The sequence below is a fragment of the Zalophus californianus genome, chromosome 11 (genome assembly GCF_009762305.2).
Source record: "Zalophus californianus isolate mZalCal1 chromosome 11, mZalCal1.pri.v2, whole genome shotgun sequence".
NCBI lineage: Eukaryota > Metazoa > Chordata > Mammalia > Carnivora > Otariidae > Zalophus > Zalophus californianus.
In genome coordinates, this window is record NC_045605.1 from 49,394,938 (window position 1) to 49,418,659 (window position 23,722).

A 23,722-nucleotide genomic window follows, 5' to 3' on the forward strand; every position below is an offset into this window, starting at 1 on the left:
TTGGGGGGGAGGGGCAAAGGGAAAGGGAGAGAGAGAATCTCAACAGACTCCCTGCTGAGGGGGGAGCTCAATCTCACAATCCTGAGATCATGACCTGAGCTGAAATCAAGAGTCAGTCACTTAATCAACTGAGCCACCCTGGCGCCCCTATCATAACTTATTTAGAGAACACTTTATCACACACCTTATATGTCTTTTCTATCACTGTGTGTTCATATATGTGATCTCATTGAATCTTCATCAACACCCTGTGACAGAAAAGACATAAGGGAATATAGTCACCTTCTTGTGTTTTAGAGAAATAAGGGTGAATACTCATCACAGGGTATGCAAGAGTCAACAGATAAGGATTTTTCATAGGATGTTTCCTTTAAATATGACAGGTGCTCATAAGGTGGGCGACCCTTACCTGCATTTAATGTGAGTAAATTAAGGCAGAGAGGGGTTGGCTGGTTTGGCCAAAACCCTGTACTTATCAGAATATGGATTTTAATGCAAATCACAGAGCGGTGGAGCTAAGACAGAATGGGGAACAGACACGTCTTCTGTGAATCATCTTCCGTGGTCTACAATATTGCTCATTTTCTCTATCCCAAGAGGATCGCGCAAGTGAAACTGGATCCAAGTGAACTTCAGGGTGATCCTTGAAATGCAACAGAAGTTCCAGAAGGACAACTTAAATGGCATGACAAGTAGAGGAGAGGTTCCCATCCGTATTTTATCCTAAGACGCTGTAAGTTTTATACACACACAGGGTTCTCTCTCAAGCACCAGCTGGCTTAAGGTAGTGACTCCATTCTCCTTTGCCTCCTGCCGTCTATCTACAATACTAAAAGATGGGCCCAGTGCTTGCCTCAGTTTACTATAAGCTAACTGTTATTTCTGACAATAGAAGAATATAATAGAAATAGGGTAGAAAAAGGATTACCGGTCTTGAGAGTCCTGTGGAAACTCCAATTAGACCCTTAGGAGCAAGTCTATAGCTTGAAGACACACTAGTTGCCTGCTCTCACCATATAGATGAGGAGGAAGGGGCCAAGTGAAAGCACAAATTCTGTCAAGGACTTAGGAATGGCTTTGGAGTTGAACTGGACTGAATATGGCTTGGGCCAACTCACTGAACCTCTCTGAGGCTGTTTCTTCATTTGTTAGATGGTGATAATAATATACACTTATTATTAATAAGGGATATTGTTCAAAAATGAAATGTGATAATGTACACACAGCGCCTGGCATACGCAAGTCCCCAATACCTGGTGGCTATTATTGTTACCAGAGCAGGGGGCTGAACCCACCTCTCTGGACTTGCCTTCTCAGCCTCAGGGAGAGTCTCCCGCGCCAGAGCGTGGTGGTACAGGAGCTGGAGTTTGAGGCCAGGCCATCTTATCTTCGCCTCGTGCTGCTGCAGCTAGCCAACAGAAACGCCGCAGGGAAACGAAGGGGTTAAAGTGATGAGCTTGAGAAAGCCCAGAAAGCTGGAAAAGCGCCCTCCCGCCGCCGCCGCCGCCGCCGCCGCCTCCGCCCTGGCCCCCGCCTGGCTAAGTAAGCCCCTCCCCTTCGCCACCGGGGCGGTAGCCCTGCGCTCCCTCCCTCCGCCCCTCGCTTACAAGACCTAATGAGCTCCCCCGCGAGGCCGAGCGGCGAGCCCGGCCCCGAGCGAGGAGGCTGCGCCGCGCGCGGCGCGCCAGGGCGGGAGCCGGGCCTGGGTCGCGGGCGGGAATCGGCCAGGGGCGCACCAGCCGTACGGCGGGACGCCTGGGAGTTGCGGCGATGGCGGTGCAGGCGGCGCTCCTCAGTACGCACCCCTTCGTCCCCTTCGGCTTCGGGGGCTCCCCGGACGGGCTGGGGGGCGCCTTCGGAGCCCTGGACAAGGGCTGCTGTTTCGAGGATGATGAGACCGGGACACCGGCGGGCGCGCTGCTGGCCGGCGCCGAGGGCGGGGACGTGCGCGAGGCCACCCGCGACCTGCTCAGCTTCATTGACTCGGCGTCCAGCAACATCAAGCTGGCATTGGACAAGCCCGGCAAGTCGAAGCGGAAGGTGAACCACCGCAAGTACCTGCAGAAGCAGATCAAGCGCTGCAGCGGCCTCATGGGCGCCGCGCCCCCCGGCCCGCCCTCTCCAGGCGCACCCGACGCGCCGGCCAAGCGATCCCTCGCCGGCCCCGGCGCCCAGAACGTCGCGGTCCCGCTCCACGGCAAGGCTGCCCCCCGGCGGGAGGCGTCGCAGGCCGCGGCTGCCGCCAGCCTGCAGAGCCGGAGCCTGGCCGCACTCTTCGACTCGCTGCGCCACGTCCCCGGGGGCGACGAGCGGGCTGGGGGTTCGGTGGCGGCGCCCGTGGCCGGGCTCGGTGGAGCGGGCGCTGGGGGCTCGGGAGGGGACGCGGCCGGCCCCGCGGGAGGTACGGCCGTCCCCGGCGCCAGGAAGGTCCCGTTGCGGGCCCGCAACCTGCCCCCGTCCTTCTTCACCGAGCCGTCCCGGGCGGGAGGCGGTGGCTGCGGACCGTCGGGGCCCGGCGTGAGCTTGGGCGACTTGGAGAAGGGCGCGGAAGCCGTGGAGTTCTTCGAGCTGCTGGGGCCCGACTACGGCGCCGGTACAGAGGCGAGTGTCTTGCTCGCCGCGGAGCCTCTCGATGTGTTTCCCACGGGAGCCGCCGTTCTGCGGGGCCCCCCGGAGCTGGAGCCCGGTCTCTTTGAGCAGCCACCCGCGATGGTGGGGAGCCTACTGTACTCCGAGTCCTGGAGCGCCCCGGGCTGCCCCCCGACCAAGAAGCCACCCCTGGCCGCCCCCCGCGGCGGCTTGACCTTGAACGAACCCTTGCGCCCCCTGTACCCCTCTGCGGCGGACTCTCCCGGCGGAGAGGACGCGCCCGGCCTTTTGGCGTCTTTCGCCCCCTTCTTCTCAGACTGCGCACTGCCCACGCCACCGCCGCCGCATCAGGTGTCCTACGATTACAGCGCGGGCTACAGCCGCACGGCTTATTCCAGCCTCTGGAGACCGGACGGGGTTTGGGAAGGGGCGCCCGGGGAGGAGGGGGCGCACCGGGACTGAGGGAGAGGTACCGTTGCCTGTTTGCGACTGCTGTGGGGAGCTCCCGCCTCCGGGTTTCTCCTAAGCCTAAGAACGATAGGAAAGTGCACGTGGAGATGAAACGGGATTTTAAAATATTCAATTAATAAAAGAAACTTAAAAAAATGAAGAGGAGTTGGGGGGTTGTTTTAATCACAGCCTCAAGTGTTAAAAAAGAAAGAAAGAAAGAAAAAAGCCGTTGGTAGGTTCTTACCGGACCAGACAAGCAAGAAACCACGCCGGGCTTTGGGGAATGAGGTGGGGATGGTCGAAGGGGCAATGGATGGCTTCTGTAGCCACCTGACCCTTCTCCAACTTTTCAGCAAAAGGTCAGTGTGTTCAGTGTAATTGCCCACCCAAACAGTGCGCTGGTTCCTAACTTTCCTTCCCCTTTGAGTGCATTATGAATTAAAGCCTCTATTGAAAAGACTGGAGCGAAGATACCTTATTGATTGGGGTGTTTTCTTAGAGGACGGTTTTCGGTATGGTCTCCTTGCCGTGCGAGGTGAGAGTGGTATTGAGGACAGGAGGTCAGTGGCCCACAGCTGAACTGCTGTGCGCAGGTCCTTCTGCATGCGACTCTTCTGTGACACTCCTCCGTGTTCTCTGCTCCCTTCCTCTTCTATCTCATCCTTCTATTTCTTTCCACTCTCACCAGTGCTGTTGCTTACTTTCCTTCTCTTTCTATGGTCTCCTGCTCTCTCTTGATATTTTTTTCTGTCAGCTTTTCTTTATGTAGGAAGCTTAAATTTGGCAAACCTGGGGGTCCATTTCTCTCCTTTTCCTGTTCTTCAACCACTTTGCTAAGGTGGCACTGGGCAAGTTATAACATCTTTGTATCTAAATTTCCTTATTTGAGAGGAAGGGGATAATATTCCTTCTCTTATCTCTTCTTCATAGCTTGTTGGGTAGCTCAGAGGGGAAATATATAAAACTCCTTGGGGCTGCTTGATTGGTTCTGCAGGTATCCATATTTTATATGCATGTATCAATAGTTTATACAGGTGGAAACCATTAGGATTGTGAGTCCCATGCTCTTTTTTGGCCTATGCCTGGCGATTGCCCTTTCCCTTACAAGCTGTAAATGCTATCTACCCTTTCTTCTTCTGTTCCACTCCCCACCCCACACCCCCTTGCTTGGTTTCTGCCTCCCTGTGCGTCCTCACTCCCTATACTCAAACTCTCCCTGTGGAAGGGAATGGTGAGGGTATGAGTTTCCTAAGGAGTCTCTATTCCCTAAATAGCAGGGTTGATGAGTGGAATCTGAAGGGCCCAGAAGAGTCCGATCTGTTATCTGAGAGAGATTTTGGGGGGAAAGTCAGATAAATGTTTTAACCAGCCATAACTTGGCAGAGAGAACAGATGACGTCATGGGCATGGTTGAGGGGCAGAGAACGAAAGACTGGGTGGGGAGGGAGCAGCTGGAAAGAAAAGAGGGAGTCCTTTAGTTCTGCAGACCTGCCATGAAAATGCATGAAGACCAACAATCAGGATGTGTAAGGAGATGTCATTTACTGATTAATGACATTGCAAAGAGCTGCCTCGGTTCAAGGCAGATTCTAAGAATATCTACATGTGAGAAAGTAGAAACCCCCGTCTTACTGCAAAAGATGTTAAAATCCAGATTAATGTTTGTACAAGTCAAAAGTGCTGTGACATTTTCAGAAAGGAATTTGTAAGGTATCAAGACATGGCAGAAAACTTTAAGTGCTATTACTGAGTCCCTTTATTCTGAATAAAATCTTTCTTAAGATGGCGCCACAGGAAACAGAGCAATGAGTCTTGTTAATGATAAGAGAACTTTTTCAACTCCAGAAACTTGGTGTCTATCGGATTTCTTTCAAAGTGATAAAAAGTGACTAATTCCATTGTGTTAGCAGAATATTATTCAACAGTGGTTCAGTTTCTCTGAACTACTTTATGATGAGTATTATCCAGGGTAGAATTTAACGGGAGGAAAACGTTAACGACCCTGTGACAATTACTAAGGCCATAGCAGGTACTGCAATGTTTCTTTCTTAATTTCTTTCTTTTTATACCCAGTTCAGTAAAACAGGTTATCTCTCTCCCAGGATTTTTCCATGCCTTTCATTAACCATGATAATACCAACACTGTGTGTTTCCCTGTGCCCGCACTGAGCTCCTTAACGGTGCCATGAGGTAGGTGCTATTATTATCCCTGTTTGAAAAGAGAGGCTCAGACTGGTTCAATAACTTGTTGAAATCAAGTAATGGGCCCGAGATCCAGATCTACAAGTATCCGAACAGCAAGACCTGCTGCTGCTTGCAAGGCTCTGCTGTGCTTTGCTAGTGTGTTAGGGTCCCCAGTCCCCTGCATTATGCTACCAGCAGGGGTTCTCAACCTCACTGCTATTGACATTTTGTTCAAGATAATTCATTGCTACGCAGGCTGTCCTGTGCATAGTAGAATGTTTAGCAGCATCCCTGGCCTCTACCCACTAGGTAACAATGACACTCCCCTCGTAGTGACAAGAACATCTCCATTACCACGTGTCCCCTGAGGGGCAAGATGGCTGCCAGTTGAGAACCACTGTGCTAGACAAATACAGAAACAGCATCTATGGGGTCCCTGGCACCTTTGCAGACATGGTCTCATTTAGTTCTTACAAAAGGCCTGTGCTCAGGTATTTTTATAATCCCCACCACAAAGGAAGGCTGAAGGGAGGGGTTCCACCAGTCAACTCAGCGGTATCTTACTGTGTTAACTTACCAGCGGCGGACCAGTCACTCGGCCGTATTGAGACACAGGCTTCCTGTTGGCAAAATTGAGTAACAATCTTCACAAAGAGTTCTCGTGGGGATTTGGCATAGGGAATGTATTAATACCCACCAAGAGGGAAGGGCTAGTTCTTAGTACCAGCCAGCCAAGGCTTGGCATTACGCCAAGGTTCCGAACCCCCCCTGCTGTCCAGGACGCAGAGAACGTGTGCTTGGTCACTATGTAGGCTCCAAATTGCCCCATGTCTGATTCCTCTTCTCCCCACACTGCCTTCCCATCTGAGCACATGTGTGTCTGACCATGATCATGCCATCTGCTGTAGTACCGTAAGTAGCAGCCATTAATAATAGTCTGGCCAAGGGCTGACGTTATTTTTGCTTCCTCTCATATGTCATTTTCTAGTGCAGCCTGTTAGAAAGTATTTTTGCCTCTTGTTTAGTCACATAAGTGCTTGTAGAGATTTTTTTGGGGGGGGGTACAATGGTAGATATTTTTCAAGATAAGAAATATAATATGCTTGCAATTGTATGACTGACAGGCTATGGATCTTAACCTAGTTGGTAATAATTACAGTGTATGCTGCATATTCATGATTCCCCACCTCAAACTTGGTGCCTGGAATGTGTTGGAGTGTCTTCCTGCATCCTTTAAGTGGCTGTCCTAAGCCTTTGCTCATCTCCATTCAAGCCTCTGCCCTACCCCTCTCCTCACTCCCACATCCCGACAAGATGGAGAGTATCTGTTGTCATCTCTCTCTATTTCCCACCCCCTCTTTCACAGCTCAGCATCCTGCCCCCCCTACTTCATGAGAACAATACGCTGATGATTGATGAATCATCTTTAGTCACCCGTATCTTCGGCCTCACCCTCACTTGTTCCTCTCCTCCTAGAAATAAACATTTGATATGGATTAAAAATAAGAAAGAGGGAGAATAAAGAAGTGGAAAGCTCTTCTCTAGATATTCCTCTACTGTCTTCTCTTTAGAGTTGAGTCTTTCAGGAAAAGAATCCACACCTTTTGCCTCCACCTACTATTTAAACCTTGCCTATTTGGGGTCCTAACCACCCCAGTTTGTGTGGGACTGTCTTGGTTTTAGCCCTAAAAGTTCCAAGAAGCCCCTCAGTCCTGGGCAAACCAGTACAGATGGTCACTCTACTTCTGCCTAGTGTTTCCCCGAAATTGGTCTCACTGAAATTTCAGTCACCAACCACGGGGTCTTCAGCCTTCAGTTTTTTTGACCTCGGCACTGCATCTGAACAACTGGGCCCCACCTTCCTAAAGCTCTCCTCCTTGGGTTTTTGGAATATTATTTTCTTTTGGTTTTCTCCTAACTTTGTGCCCATGCCCACTTCTTGCTGGAACTCCCATCCACTGGTGTGGCCCTGGCTCCTCTCACTTCGGCCCTTTGCTCTTTATACTCCACACATTCTTTCCCAGTGATGGTGGCTCTTCCCAGGGCTCCAGCTATCACTGATGCACTAAGGATGCCCCAAATCTAGGCCTACTTGGCGTCTTTCCTTCATCCTAGACCCATTTCCCCACCTATTTCCTAGACAAGTTCTCTTGGAGGGGTGAGGGCTCATAAGCTTTTCAAACTTTATGTCCGAAATTGAATGCATACACAACTGGAGTCGCCCACAGTCAACCCAGCCCCACTCTTCTTGTAGCGGCTCTCATCCTGACCAAACAGTTACCGAGGCCTAGTCCATACTAGCTTCTAAGTCAGTAGGTCTCAAATATTTTTCTTCATCACCTTCAGAAAAACCTCATTTTATGTTATGTCTCAATATATCCATTTCCTATTCATATAAGTTCATATCCATATAAACATACTCACATTTAATAATTTAGATATTATTAGATTATTATCTATATTAATATTCAATGATCTACTTTAATAGGTCATTGAAAATTTTTTTCTACCAAGCCAGATTCTTACTAGGAGCTATGTGAAACACTGATGTTTTCTTTTCTATTAATAAAACCTGGTTATTATCCACTCTATGGCTTTTATGGCTCACTAATGAGTTGGGCTTGCTCTTTGAAAGATGCTGTTCTGAGCAACTCTTGTGTATCTCCTCAGCACTCCTTTGCCAATGTCACTTCCTTAGTTTGGGCCCTCATCACCTCCCACCTAACCTAGTGTAAGGATCTCCTAATGACTTTCTTGTCTATGAAGTCACGATCCTTTAATCCATCTTCACCACCGCTCCCTGAGCTGTTATTTCTAAAACGCAACTTTAGTGCCATCATTACTTTCCTTAAAATCTTTCAGGGGCTCCCTGTCATTTCCAAGGTGAAATTCAAAGTCCTCAGCTTAAACATGTGGCTCCTGCCAGCCTCTCTGGTCTTACCTACCAGCCCTCTATAGTCCCTGTGTTTCGGGGATTTAGTACTAATTATAAATAGTTGCTTGAATACTCCATATCCATATCACTTCCATGAATTTATTTCTGCCCTACTTATACCTAGAATGCACTCTTCATTTTCTCTGCTTGCTAATTTCTGCTAACCCTGTTATTCTCAGCTTAAGTCTCGACTTCTTTTTTAACTTCCCTAGATCAATTAAGCCCCTCTACTCTGGAATCATCTATGATACTCTCAAATCCCAGGCTTATCTTCTTATAGCAATTAATTACACTGTTAAAACAGTTGTTATCTCTCTGCTTCCTCCATTGGGAGCAGGTAATTGCCTCTGCATTCTTACCACTTTCTGGAATCTGGCAATAGTAACATGTAATAAATGATTACTGGATGAATTTTATGGTGCTTTAGAGATGAAAAAGAAACTTCCCACTCATCCACACATTTGACCTTCATCCCAAACTTGTCAATTGCCCATATAATCATATGTCACTATTTGTTAAGAACCTACTGTGCAAAGATAGCCCCCTTCTGTGGGAACCCTAATTGTGGCAGGAATTATGTGTGTGGAATAACAACCATACCAGTAATTTTATCAAACCAGCGAGCAGAGTTGTTTTGCCTGGAGCAGGGCCTTTGGTGGCAGGCACTGAGGATATTGTGACAGGCTTTCAATCATTTGTCCCATGTGTAGAGTGTGACCAGAATTTTCTTCTGTGAGATCAGCAATAACTAGAAACCCTGTTTTTAATGAGTCTGCAATTGAGTTGAGCAGTTGACACAATGAAATGTTCAGTGTCAATAAGGAAGTGAAGAAACAAACCAAAATAATCTAAGAGAGGTCATAAAGTACTCGATAGTTTTGTTGCTAAATGAATGGTATAGGCAGGTTTTGTTTTGTTTTGTTTTTTTCACTTTCGAAAGGTGATATTCTTAGGGGCGCCTGTGGCTCATTTGGTTAAGCAGCTGACTGTTGATTTTGGCTCAGGTCATGACCTCAAGGTCCTGGGATGGGCTCAGTGCTCAGCAGGGAGTCTGCATGAGGATTCTCTCTCCCTCTGCCCCTCACCAACCCTGCTCTCTCTCTCTAATACATACACAAATCTTTTTTTTTTTTTAATAGTGATGTTTCTATAAACATATTCCAAACTCCTAGACCCTCAGAATGTGACCTTATTTGGAAATAGGGTCTTTACAGAGGTAATCCAGTTTAAATGAGGTCACTAGGGTGGAAGCTATTCCAATATAACTGGCATCTTTATAAAAAGGAGAAATTTGGACACAGAGATTGATACAGATAGAGGAAGACAACATGTAATGACATGAAGAGGGAAGACAGCCGTGTGACTGGGTTGATGCCGTGCAAGCTAAGGAGTACCAAGGATTGTACAGCAAGCACCAGAAGCTAGAAGAGGAAAGGAAGGATCTTCCTCTAGGACTTCATAGACAGTGTGGTCACACTGACACCTTGATGTCATACCTCTAGCCTCCAGAACTGCGAGATAATAAATTTCTGTTGTTTTCAGCTACCCAGTTTATGGTACTTTGTTACAACAGCCCTAGGAAACTAATAAAATAATGAACACCATGGCAACTAAAAATTAATCCTATTATTTGTGTCACACAAAGTGGGGTTTTTTTTGTGCTTAAACAAGACTTATGTAACCAAACAACATTTATTTCATTTTATGTCAGGGAATTCTAGGAAAGGGACTCTGTACAGATATAAGAAAAACTCTAGAAGCTGTCCACAATTTGAGGGAGGGGCTCTCAGTAGCCAAAAATGCTAGAGAGTGGTCGGAGCAGTTCTGTTCAGCCCAGGCTGGAGGCACATCTGGCAGAGTGTTGTGGCTAACTATTTGTTACACCCTCTGAGGCTATTGTTGAACCTCATCACATACAGCTGCACTGAGCTGCAAGTACTCAGCCTCTGGACCAGTAAAGGCATCCTGACAGTGCATGGGGAATCTGCTCCTTACAAAGATGTACATCTAATGGCCACCTTGGTACCGCCTGGTGGTGGGGAAGCAGGCAAGCCTGCTCAAGATGGTGCAGCCTTTCGTCTACCCTCCTTGGTATGCGCTTGATGTGCATGGCATGGTTTTTGCCCTGTCTCCCACTCAAGCTCAGGGGAATCTGGAGCTCTATTAGGACGCCCAGTTCAATTAGCTGGGGCTGGCACCCTTCCTCTTTGTTAAACTTTAAGCTTGTGAGTGCAGGCACTGTGTGTTATACCTCTGGGACTATCTGTCTGACACACAGGGTCTCAAACATTTATCATGGGAACAAATTGCTAGCCCTCTTTGCTATTGGCAAGACTCTGTCCTTCCTTGCTACCAAATTCTCTGCACTTCCAGCCACTGCTTAAAGTAGAATCCAAGATGCCTTGGGATGAGAATCCTGCCTCTCATGTGACCACCATTCATTGAATTTAACAACCCTGAATGTCTCACCTGCCCTTCTCATCCTGTTCTCCCCCCGGGCACATATCCAAGTCCAAGTCACACTTGCCTTCAGCACCTCATGACTAAGCTGCTGTTTCACTTTGACTACATCACCCCTCTCACAGGCCAGCATAGCACCCCACCTAGAGGATCTCCTGGGCCTACAGTTTTTCTTGTGGGAAAAGAGAACCCAAGGTGGACATCCAGCTTCCCCAGCATTCTGGGCTGCTTCCCAGGAGGCCCACTTTAGTCTTACCTCATCACTAGGGGAATCAGCAGGGCTAGACCACCAGGGATCAGCTAGAGATTGAGAAGAGGGAGAGGCTCACAGCAGCAAGCATGTGGATCTTGGCCCACTATATTCATGCTTGTGGTGGCACCCCAGCCAAAAGCCCAGCCAGGGGCCCTACTTATCTGCAGAGCTCAACCAGTAGCCCTGTCTGGCCAGGGAGGTCGGTTGGCAGTTCCACCCAGTTTGGGTTCCCAGCCAAGGGGCTGTCCCAGCTCTAGATCCCATTCTATGGTCCTGCCAAGATAGGGAGGCAAGCTAGCAGCCCTGCCCAACTACTGAGCATAGCTTCCAGCCCTACTCAATGAGACAGCCTGGCCAGAGACCCTGGGCAAGCTTGGAGTTCAGTTTACCACCTGCTTGGGCAGGGAGCCAAGTCAGCAGCCCCGCATAACTGCAGAGCACACCTTGTAGCCTCACCCAACCAGGGAGCCTGGGCACCAACCTTGCCCAGTCTCATAGCCTAGGTTGATTGCTAAGCATAGTCTGAAGCCCCACCCTATCAAGGATCTTGAATAGCAACCCCACCCAACAGGAGAGCGTAGCCAGCAGCCTGCATGGAATCCAACGGGTGGTCCCAGCCAACTACAGGGACAACCTGTGGCCCTTCTTGATCATGCAGTCTAGTCAGCCAATTTTATGAGGCCAGCATTACTCAGATACCAAAGCCAGATAACGACACTAAAAAAAAAAAAAAAGAAAATTATAGGCCAATATCCCTGAAGAACATAGATGCAAAAATTCCTCATTAGCACACTGAAGTCACCAGTATATTACAAGGATCATATACTATGAACAAATGGGATTTATTCCAGGGATGGAAGGATGGTTCAACATATGCAAATCAATAAATGTGATAAACCACATTAACAAAATGAAGAATAAAAATCATATGATCATATTAATAGATGCAGAAAAAGCATTTGGCAAAATTCAACATCCTCTTAAGATGAAAACTCTCAACAAACTAGGTAGAGAGGGAACATACCTGAACATAATAAAGGTCATATATGATAAACCCACAGCTAACCTCATACTCAACAGTGAAAAGCTAAAAGCTTTTCCTTTAAGGTTAGGAACAAGACAAGGATGCCCACTCTCACCACTCCTATTCAACATAGTACTGGAGGTCCTAGCTAGAGCAATCAGGCAAGAAAAAGAAAGAAAAGACATCAGATCAGAAAGGAAGAAGTAAAATTGTTTCTATTTGCAGATGACATAATATTATATATATAAAACCCTAAAGACTCCACCAAAAAAACTGTTAGAACTAATAAACAAAGCCTATAAAATTTCAGGGTGCAAAAATCAACATATGAAAATCATTTGTGTTTCTGTACATTAACAGTGAACCATCTAAAAAAGAAATAAAGAAAATAATCTCATTTACAGTAGCATAAAAAAGAATAAAATACATAGCAATAAAATTAACCAAGGAGATGAAAGATCGGTACAGGGAAATCTATAAGACTTTGATGAAAGAAACTGAAGAGGCTACAAATCAATGGAAAGATACCCTGTATTCATGAATCAGAAGAAATAATATTGTTAAAATGTCTATAGTACTCAAGACAATCTACAAATTTAATGCGATCCCTATCAAATTCCCAATGGTATTTTTTACAGAAATAGAACAAACAATTTTAAAATTTGCATGGAACCACAAAACCCCCACATAGTCAAAGCAATCTTGAGAAAGAAGAACAAAGCTGGAGGTGTAGCACTTTCTCATTTCAACTGTATTGCAAAGCTAAAGTCACCGGAACAGTAGAGTGTTGGCATCAAAACAGAAACATAGACCAGTGAAATAGAATTGAGATTTCAGAAATAAACCCATGCATGCACAGTCAGCCAATATCTGACAAGGGAGCCAAGAAGACTCTTTGGGGAGACTCTACGGGGGAAAAGACAGTCTCTTCAATAAAAGGTCCTGGGAACACTGTATATTCACACCAAAACATTGAAATCGGATCCCTATCTTATACCATTCACAAAAACTAACTTGAAATTGATTAGAAGACTTAAATATAAGATGTGAAATCACAAAGCCCCTCGAAGAAAACAAAAGGAAAATGCTCCTTAACACTGGCCTTGGAAATGATTTTTCAGATATGACAACAAAAGCACAAACGATAAAATAAAAAATCAACAGTGAGATTACCTCAAACGAAAAATCTTCTGCATAGAAAAAAAATCAGCGAAGTAAAAAAGCAGCCTATGGAATGGGAGAAAATATTTGCAACAATACCTCTGGTAAGGGGTTAACATCCAAAATATATAAGGAACTCCAAAAGCTCAATAGCAAAACAACAAATAACTCAATCTAAAAATGGGCAAAAGACCTGAATACACATTTCTCCAGACATGCAAATGGCCAACATGTATATGAAAAGGTGCTCAACACCACTAAACATCAGGGAAATGGATATCAAAACTATAGTGAAATATCTCACACTCATTAGAATCGCTAGTGTTAAAAAGACAAGAGACAAATATTGGCAAGGCTGTGGCGAAAAGCGAACCCTTGTGCACCATTAGGAATGCAAATTAGTACAGTTATTATAGAAAACGGTATGGAGTTTCCTCAAAAGTTTAAAATAGAACTACCATATGATCCAACAATCCCACTATAGGATATATATCAAAAGAAAATGAAATCACTCTCTCAAAGAGATTTTGCATCAAGTTCATTGCAACATTGTTCACAATAGCTAAGATATCAGAGCCACCTAAATGTTCCCTGGTGGATGAATGGATATATAAAATGTCATACACACAAATGTTACTCAGCCTTAAAAAAGAAGGAAATTCTGCTACTTGTGACAACATGGTTGAAACTTAAGGGCACCATGCTAAGTAATATAAATCAGCTAGAGAAAGACAAATACTATATGATCTCACTTATATGTGGAATCTACAGTCAAACACATAGAAACAGCTTGGCGATTGCCTAGAGGCTGGGGGTTGGGGATAATTAGGAGATGTTGGTCAAAGGGTACAAACTTTTGGTTATCAGATGAGTAAGTTGTGCGATGTAATGTACAGCATGGTGACTGTAACTAACAATATTGTATTGTATATTTGAAAGTTGCTAAAAGAGTAGATCTTAAATGTCCTTACCACTACCCCAACAAAAAGTGGTAACTATATGAGGTGATGGGTCACCCATCACTTCATATAATATAATTAGCCTTATTGCAGTAATCACTTTGCAATATATATGTTTATCACATTGTACATCTTAAATTTATGTCATGTGGTATGTCAGTTATATCTCAATAAAGGTGAAGAAAAAAAGAGAAAGAAATGTCATCCAGGTCATCTTATGGAGAGATCTCTCAACAAATCTAAATAATCTGTGTCCCAGCCTGCCATTTCAATCACGCCTACGTGGCCCAGGCTGCTGGGTTATGACATGTGAAGTCAGAGTACCTCTGGTTAGTTTCAGACAACGGCAAGCATGTGTGAGGAAAGTGCAAGGGAGTGTGTCATATTCTCTATGGAAAAGAGGGAAGGATGTAACAGGCATTTGCAGAAATTTGCCCTGGGCAAATGTGTGGGCAGGAAGCACTCCTCACTCCTGCAGTCATGGCAGACATTGCTAATTCAACAGAGTACTCTTGCTCTCTGAGCCTGAATTTACTTCCATTTACGATCATCTGCCCAGGTGGAAACCTGTTTTCCACCTGACATTTTAGTCAGTGCCCCAGAATTGATCCAATGCTGGAAGACTGACTCACACTAAGTTCACAAGAGATTGCAGGGTATAAACTATAAGTCCTCTTGCAGTGAGAAACATAAACATAAATCTGTTCATGCCTGACCAGGAGAATCCCTAGGACCTACCTAGACAGAAGACATGAACACCAGAACAGCACGCGGTGAGCCGAAACTAGAAGTGGGAGAAGTGGTATAATTTGTGTGAACAACTCCACAATTTGGGGGCAGCTATGGCTAGGGTTCTTTTATGTTCACCTAATTGCTCAAGCACCTACTGCTTTATTTGCATAAAGTCTTAGTATTTCTCCCCTTAGAGTCTTCTCCTCTCCCCAGAGAGTACCAGAACCCCGGAGACTTACATAGTCCAAAAGATATACAGTCCCAAAAGGAGACTCAGACTGGCTTTGTCAAGTGAGTCTAGAACGGGGTCTGATAAATCTGCTACCATCATTGCTTGCCATACAGCTCAGGATCACAGAATTGTATAGATTATACACACTGTGGAGCCTGCAGAGCCAAGGAGATGGTGAGTGGAAACTACGATCCAGCCCAGGCTTACCCTGGTCTCTCCAAGCTATGCACCCAAGGAAGGGGATGCCCTCACCTTCCTCCTCGTCCTCCCACTTCTTCAAATTTGCACAAGGGCACTGTGTAAGTAGCTGTGGCCCTATGGGGTCACTGCTGACGACTGGTCCTACTTAGAACAGACTTGCTCCTATTTGCTGAGAAGGTCTCATGTGGGAAGACAATCTCCTCCTCAAGACCAGGGCCCAGGAACATTGAATTGGGACTGGCTCTGGCATCTGTCACCTCAAGGACCCAGTACCACCAATATTCACCCTTCCTCTCTTTCTACAATCTACTTGGGTCATCAGGTCTTCCTTAAAAAAAAAAAAAAACATATATTTATTTATTTTAGAGAGAGGGAGTGCATGGGGGATAGGGGCAGAGAGAGTCTCAAGTGGACTCCATGCTGAGTGCAGAGCCTGACCTGGGGCTCGATCTCATGACCCTGAGATCATGACCTGAGCCCAAATCAAGAGTCAGATGCTTAACCAACTGTGTCACTCAGGTGTCCCATCAGCTTTTCTTTTTTTAAAGGGTATTTGAACTGTGGGTACTATGGACTTAATGTTTGTATCCACCCAAAATTTGTTTGGTGAAAATTAATCTCCAATGTGGTGATACTTGGAGGGGAAGGCCTTTGGGTAGTGATGAGGTCATGAGAGTGGAGCTGTTATCATTGGGATTAGTGCCTTTATCAGAAAAGGCCAGAGAGCTAGCTTATTCTTTCTGTCATGTGAAGACACAGAGAGAAGACAGCTGTCCATAAACCAGGAGAAACACCTTCACCAAGGACACAACCACACTGGCACCCTGATCTTGGACTTTCAGCCTCTAGAATTATGAGAAAGAAATGTCTGTTGTTTTAGTCACCCAGTCTGTGGTACTTTGCTATAGCAGCCCGAGCCAACAAAGACTGGGGCTCCTTACTTTTAAGGGAGGGGCGCTCCCTCGATGTTTCTAGTTTATTTCCTGTTCCTGCCTCCTTGTCCCTAGTCTAGCTGGCAGCCCCCAGCTTCTGATAGGACCCACTGTGGGTGAGTCCTGGCTACATTAGTCAGGTGGGCTGAATGCTCCAGGGCATCTTTGGAGCCTCTGCAGTCAGACAGAGCTGACTGTTCATTCCTGCCTTTCCCTTTTAGCTGTGTGCCCTTGGGCAGATGACTAAACCAGAACCTCAGTTCCCTTTGTCGCATGGCAATGATGATATCACATAGGGTTGTGGCTGCACTAGGTGACATATACAGAGGCCCTAGCATTGTATAAGACCCCTTTTAAACGGTAACTATTATTGTTACCATTATTGCCCAAAGAGACCCCAGCAAATAGCTGAGACTTCTCGGTCCCCTCCCTTCTCTGCATCCAGTGAGGAAGGGCTCTGGATGCCCCAGGATTTTCGTCTTGGGGGTAAAAGGTCACTGGAAGCTCTGGCACCGAGAAGGGCCCAACCGTCCACCATGACTCAGAATTGGTAATTAACCTGTCCCTTCCCATGATCTGGTTTGTAGAGGAGTGATGGCAGAGTGAGGCTTCACCCTGAAGATAAAACAAACTCCCCCGCAAAGGACTCCCAGCAGTGGTGGGGCCAGGAGCATGTGTCTTCGCAGCTCCGTGTGGCTGGTCCTTCTCCTGGCGGGGAGCAGGCCCCCCCTCTGAGGGCCCCATGGTGGACGGTCAGTGTTGTTCCCAGGGAGTCCCCGGACGCCCGAGTCCTGGAGGCAGAATGCGGCTCAGAATCTGATCTCTTAATCAATTCTGTCCATAACAACAGGACTGCAATGCATGGCAGGGGATAAAATGGCCGGAGAGAAACTCGGGACACATTTGAACAGTAGCCCGGAACTCAGACAGAATCTGAATCACCTTGGCACAGGCCCGCGTCTCGGCTGCTGCCAGGACATTGTAAGAAAAGCTGTTCTTGCCCACACAATGGCATGAGGAAACAGGAAGTGCGGCAGCATGACTTTAATTACTAGCCTCTCTATGAGCGGGGCCATGATTCAGGGCAAGGGCCTTACCTTTGCTCCTGTACGTGACCACACACCAAGTGCTGAGAGCAAGTTGGAAAACAGTGGAAACTGGGAACAATCCCAGATGCGACAAGAGCCGTGACCCTGGGCCTGGAGTTGCAGGAACCTTTAGAACAGACCCAGGCTGACCTGGGCTGAATTCTGTGGCTGTCTTTTCCCAGAGATGCCATTGGAAGAGTAATGGAACTTTTCTAAGTGTTGCTTTTCTCACCTGGAGAGTGGGAATATGAATATTCCCTGCTTTCCAAGGTTGGTATGATGATGAGAAATCATAGATATGGCTACTGGCAAAGGGCCAGGCAAGGGTGGGTATCGTTTTTTTTTTTTTTTAATTTTTATTTATTTATTTGACACAGAGAGACAGAGGGAGGGAACACAAGCAGGGGGAGTGGGAGAGGGAGAAGCAGGCTTCCTGCAGAGCAGGGAGCCCGATGTGGGACTTGATCCCAGGACCCTGGGATCATGACCTGAGCCAAAGGCAGACGCCTAACACCTGAGCCACCCAGGCGCCCCGGGTATCCTTATTTCTAACACTTGGAGGTAAACAACCCTGTTACTTATAAGCACTGAGTGAGTCAGGCCCTTGACCATTTTTGAGCGTGTGTTCTCATCATTTATCGAATGGGAGTGCTGGCGTCTCCGCACGGTGGTTATAAGATGAACTAAAACACAATCCCAGCATAGTGTCTGCTACGCGCACGCATCGCTAACTATTAGCAGGATCTGAGAATCCCAGGGTCAGAGAATACAATTCCCTCTTTAGCTGTGAATTTTTTTTCCATTTCATCTGGAGTCTGAGGAAGATCCAAGTCCTGTTGGCTATTCAGTGGTTTCCAACTCTATCACTAATACTTGTAGCTGAGTTTTAGGTCAGTTTGATATCATTTCTTCTTTTTTTTTGTTTAGTTTTTATTGCATAATCATAAACTTAACTCTGCAATGCAGCTGGACTTGGAAGGGAGTAAGGAAAATATGAAACCTATAGAAGTACAGGAAGAGCACAAAGATATGGGATATTTCGAGCAGATGGGGGTGAGGGGTGCTCGCCTGAGCTACAGAAGGAATGGTCTGGTCATTAAGATAAAATACAAGTCAAATATATTATAGTTGTCCACAGTCAGTGATGGTAATCTTCTCGCTGGTCTTGCGGGTCCTGCACCCAAAGCGCCCCATGCCTTGCACAATATTCGTACCCTCTTTCACTTTGCCCAAGACCACACGCTTGCCACGCAATCGCTCAGTGTTGGCCGTGCAGATGAAAACCCGGGAGCCGGTTGTGCTGGGCCCAGCATTTGCCATGGACAAGATGCCAGGACCCGTATGCTTCAGGATGAAATTCTCATAAATTCTCTGCCCATAGATGGACTTGCCACCAGTGCCATTATGGCACATGTAGTGGCCACCCTGTGCACAGAAGTCCTGGAATAATCCTGTGAAAGCAGGAATCTTTAGAACCAAATCCTTTCTCCTCAGTGCTCAGAGCGCGAAAGTTGTCTGCTGTCTTCGCAACTTTGTTTGCAAACAGCTCTAAGGAGACATGGCCCAAGGCTCACCTACCAAGGCGGATGTCAAAGAACACAGTGGGGTTGACGTGGCTGGGCGGTGTGGGGGGGCTCCCGGGTGGTGGGGTCTTCAAGGCTGCCATCATTTCTTCTGAGTGAGATTTGTGTTTCCTTTTGGCTAAGGTAAAAGTTTTAGACATAGGAACAAATCGTGGACTTGCCTTGGAGAGCAGAATGGTCCTCCGTCTTGGCTGGTCTTCAGAATCACTGGGGGTGAGGGGAGGGCTTGAAAAACAGCCCCAGTTCCACCGACACTTGCTGAGGTGACTGGGGCAGCTGGGCAGGGTTGGAGCTCAGTTGGAGAACTGCTGCTCTGTGCTACATGCTTCTTACAGAGGTGGTGGAGGCCTGGCTGCCTATTCTATTACTTGCTTTTTCCTCAGCCTCTGTGAATGCCTTTCTGGCTTTCCTTTTCTTTTCTTTCTTTCTTTCTTTTTTTTTTTTTGTATTCACGTAGTTGACAAAAGGTTCAACTAAAGCACGTAAAGGGCAGGGTTAATCTTGACACTGCCCAAAATTATAGGATCACGTTTGATGGGAGAGAGGACAAAGGTCTTTTCTAAACATCTAAAAAGAACGTAAATATTTACACCCAGTGTGGCAGCAAGTGGAGAAAATCAGCCCTTTTGGCCAATAGAAGTCTTTTGTGTTAAGGTTAAAAAAAAGCCTCTTTTATGAGGAAATCTGGAAATGTGAATTATAGCCCTAGTCCTGACAAAATGGGCAGGTTGATTTTTTTTTTTTAAAGATTTTATTTATTTATTCATGAGAGACAGAGAGAGAGAGAGAGAGAGAGGCAGAGGGAGAAGCAGGCTCCCAAGGAGCAGGGAGCCCAATGCGGGACTCGATCCCAGGACCCTGGGATCATGACCTGAGCCGAAGGCAGACGCTTAACCATCTGAGCCACCCAGGCGCCCAGGCAGGTTGATTAAACCTCCCTGAATCTCAGTTTTTTCCTCTATGAAAAGAATACAGTGATGACATTACTTGTCCTGCTTACTTCCTTATGTGGTAGTCAAGAGCAAGGGAATCAAACCATTGGCCGTGATTTACAGAACGCAAAAAACAGAACAGTGGAAAGAGTCACAGGTTCTGCATCTGCCCCCAGCTGCCTTGTGATCTTGGGCAAATTAACTTTCACTGTAGTCCCTTACTTTCCCCAGATGCAAAGTGGGACCTGTAATGCCTAATGCTGACCTTGGTGGGATGTCATGGGGACAAAGTAGAGGGTGTTTGTGAAAGTGTTTGAAAAAGCCAAAACCTTGCATTACACTACAGTAGTGTTATAGTCTTTATTTCACAGATGATGAACAGAGTTAGTGTGAGGTGACAACCTCTGAGCATTCAGGGCCAGGTCTTGTGGCCTCAGTGTCTCTGCCTCCTGCAGACATCCTCTATGCCCTGCTTAACAGCACTGACTTCTCTTTACTCTCAGTGGCTAATCTTCCTGAGGTGAAGGCAGGCCCAGACCCATTCTTGGGGTGAGGCCAGGAAGAATAAGGCCATTTATATCTCTGCTCAGATGACGGGAAAATCCTTTCATCCCGCTTCACCCAAAAGCATCGCGAGCGAAACTTGGGGAATCCAAAGGCTTAAAGTGCCATCTAGTGGCAACACTGGTGAATGACTCTATTTTTGTCGGTAGCTTCAATGGCATGGGGGTACCAGGAACAGATTTGTTTTCTTCCCCTCTTAAATTTGTCTACCCTGGCATCCACCAAATGGAAACTGATGTAATTCTCCACCTTCTCTGCTTGTAGACCAGACTGCAGAGCGGTGCTGGATGCACACTGGGAAGCTCTGCCGGCCTGAACTGCTCCTAAGTTATGCTTTCCGCTCTTAGGTCCAGGCTTGTTGTCAGATGTGTCCATGTGACCGAGTTTTAGGTGGTGGAATGTGAGCAGAAGCAATATGCTTCACTTGTAGGTCGGGCTCATAAAACTTCCCACATGGGGTCCTCCATGCTTTTTCTCCTTCTGCAGTTTGATGCAGATGGGCACAGCAGTCTGGGAATTCATGCCTAACTGTGTGGCATTGCTTAGTGAAGTCAGTCGCTCGACCCACTGGTTTCCCCTCTGCCCACCTGCCACTGGGCCATCACTGCGGGTTCTACTGACAGGTGGTGTGGGAGACTGTCCACTGTCACCAGGCATCTCCTCTGTGACTGTTAGGAAAATCCTGCGGTGCAATGCTACGGTCTGTGTCATAGTCACTACCGTGACCATTTCTCCTAGTCTTGGGTCTAAGAAAACCCAGGATTTTCATTCACACCATAATCTTTTAAAATTCCCCAAAAAACTGACTTCAATTTTTTAAAAAAAGATTTTATTTATTTATTTGAGAGAGAGAGCAAGTGAGAGAGAGAGAGAGCATGAGCTGGGGCAGGGGTGGTGGCCGGGAGGAAAGGGGGAGGGAGAAGCAGACTCCCCGCTGAACAGGGAGCCCGCCATGGGGACCCAGGACCCTGGGATCATGGCCTGAGCCAAAGGCAGATACTTAACTGACTGAACCCCCCAAATTCAGTTTTTACTCTGCATAGGCTTGTCCAGCAGGGTCAGTTCAGGTGTGGCCACATAGACTTAGGGCAACCATTCTGCAGCAGAATCTTCTTGTCAAAGCGTGTGCAGACGTACCTGTTCTACCTGCCCCACCACTTGCTAGTTCTTACCATTTGAGCAAGCTACTTAACGTCTCTGCTTTAGTCCTCCCTTCCATAAAATATAGATAATAATAGTAAGATCCACCTCATAGTGTTATCATGTGTTATTATGAGGATTGAATGAGAGAATATGCTTAGAAGGTGTTTGGCACACTGGAGGTGATAATGCCTAATAATTTAAGCAGAAGCTCCATTTTCTAGCAGCAGGGGAATCCCTTCCTCATCACAGTAATTCCTGGCCTGACCAGCTAGTCTTCTACAGTATAGGCAGTTACAAGCCAGGGAAGGGGAAAGGAAAAAAGGAAGCATTCCAAGCTTGAGGCTTTTCACTAAATAACTGTTCACTGAGTGACTTCTATGTTTGCCAGGATCTGTGCTGAGTAGCAGGGATGAAATGGCGAGCGAAATGGGCAGGGTCAGTTCATCCCTGGAGATTATAGTCTAGTGGGGACACTTTTTTAAAAAAAGATTTTATTTTTAAGTAATCTCTACACCCAATGTGGGGCTTGAACTTACAACCCTGAGATCAAGAGTCACATGCTCTACTGAGTGAGCCAGCCAGGTGCCCTGGGACACATAGTTTAATTAATTAATTACATAATAAATAAATTGGGGGGGACTCTGATAAATGATATGAAGGTAGGGTACATGTGCGAATGTGCAAAAGGAACATCAACATGGACTAGTCTGAGAAAGTTGTCTGCTGCCTGGGAGATGCCCAGCTCATCAGAAATCAGTTTGCTTGAGGGTCTGAGGAGCCCTAAAAAGGACCTTGCCTTGAGGGAGAAACGTTCTGGATAAAGGAGACCCCACCAGGAGTTCTTGGTGGCTGGTTGGGAGAGCAAGTTTGAGTACATGTGGTGTCTACTATTTCAGTTTTTTTCCTCATTCAGTCCCCATTGGTTCTGGGTCTGAGTTTTTGGAAAGTGAAGAGCGGTGGGAAGAGGAGAGAGACTGTGGCTTGGCTTTGCTTGAGGGCACAGGTTAGACATGTCTCTGGAATTCTTAGAAAGATTCTGACATTGTTTTGCAGAAGTTGAGGCTCACATACACAAGTCGAGGCAGGAAAGAGTAGAATTTGGATTTTGACCATTACTGTGACCCCAACCTCATTCACAGGTAGAGTTTGAAGTTTGGGGCAATATGAGACCCATACAAATTTCAAGTATATTCTTTCATTGCCTGGAGCAGTTTAGACTCTGGGTTATACCAAAATATACCAGGTGCTGGGTTGGCATTAATTTTATGTGACACAGCTTGTGCTTGGCTCACAGTCTGGAAAGGGATACACAGAACTTCAGTGCAAGGCTGACCTTGAACAAGACTTTTGTCGGAAGGTCCAGGTCCCCAATGACTTCACAGTTTTGCAACCCTGGGAGGAGGAATTGAGATCTATATTATCAATGTGGTTTAATCATGGCAGGAAAGACTCAATGAAAATTACTCTTATATGCTTGAACCCTAAGAAATGAATAACTGCAACCATCTGCCCATTAAAAAGGAACGCAGAGGACACTTGTCATTTTTTTTTTTTTTTTTGCCCTGAGATAGTGATCTCCATGTTGTTTTGACAGAAACAATTCTATTCTGGAACCTACTTCAATGAATTTTAATCCTCTAATTAAATCACTCTTCTGGATTATCCAAATACATGTTCTGGGATGAAATATTTTACAAGATTTTCCTTTAATGAATCCCAGTGGGATCTAGTGGAAGCCTAATTAGTTCTCTTAATTGGTGTGTTCTATACGAGGAGGCTCAAGCCAACTGCTGATACTAGTATCCTCACTCCACTAAGAGCTTCAGCCCCTGGTTTTTGGCAGTTATCACTTACGCAGACAGATGGTGGTGGGGCCCATCATCCCAATGACTTGTGTACCCAGACAAGGAGGACAAATATTTCCTCCACTCAAGAATATTAATTATCTCTCCAGAAAGTGGCTTTATGAATTAAATAAGGTTTGCTTCCAATTTTTGTAGCCACTACAACATAACTCTGGGTCAGTTATGCAAAACTTATTTGCATAAGAGTGTGATATCAGTGGAATACCTTAGGCTGCCTCTGATACTAGGTTTTATAGCCTGTTCATTGTCTCGGGCCCAGTTCATATACCAGGCCCACATCAAGTCCCCTTTGACCTCCACTACAGGGGTAACATGGTGTCATGGAAAGACTATGGGTTTTGAAGCAGCACTTAAATTTGTACCCCATTTCCACTTAAAGGTAGCTTTGCGATGTTGCACAAATTCCTTAATTTTTCGAATCTCATTCTCCTGAGT

General features: G+C 46.3%; 1 protein-coding gene and 1 pseudogene across 1 annotated transcript; one reads left to right on the forward strand and one right to left on the reverse strand.

The window, feature by feature from the left end:
* Nucleotides 1-1,641: 1,641 nt before the first annotated feature.
* Nucleotides 1,642-3,195, forward strand: FAM181B (family with sequence similarity 181 member B). Its single transcript, XM_027580805.2, has one exon. It carries the CDS (start codon nucleotides 1,771-1,773, stop codon nucleotides 3,049-3,051), a length of 1,281 nt encoding a protein of 426 aa, XP_027436606.1. The 5' UTR covers nucleotides 1,642-1,770; the 3' UTR covers nucleotides 3,052-3,195.
* Nucleotides 3,196-18,322: 15,127 nt separating this feature from the next.
* Nucleotides 18,323-20,654, reverse strand: LOC113913692 (annotated as a pseudogene).
* Between the last annotated feature and the right edge of the window lie 3,068 nt (nucleotides 20,655-23,722).

Coding starts and splice junctions, on each gene's coding strand:
- FAM181B (XM_027580805.2), top strand. CDS start 1,771: ATGGCGGTGCAGGCGGCGCTCCTCAGTACGCACCCCTTCGTCCCCTTC.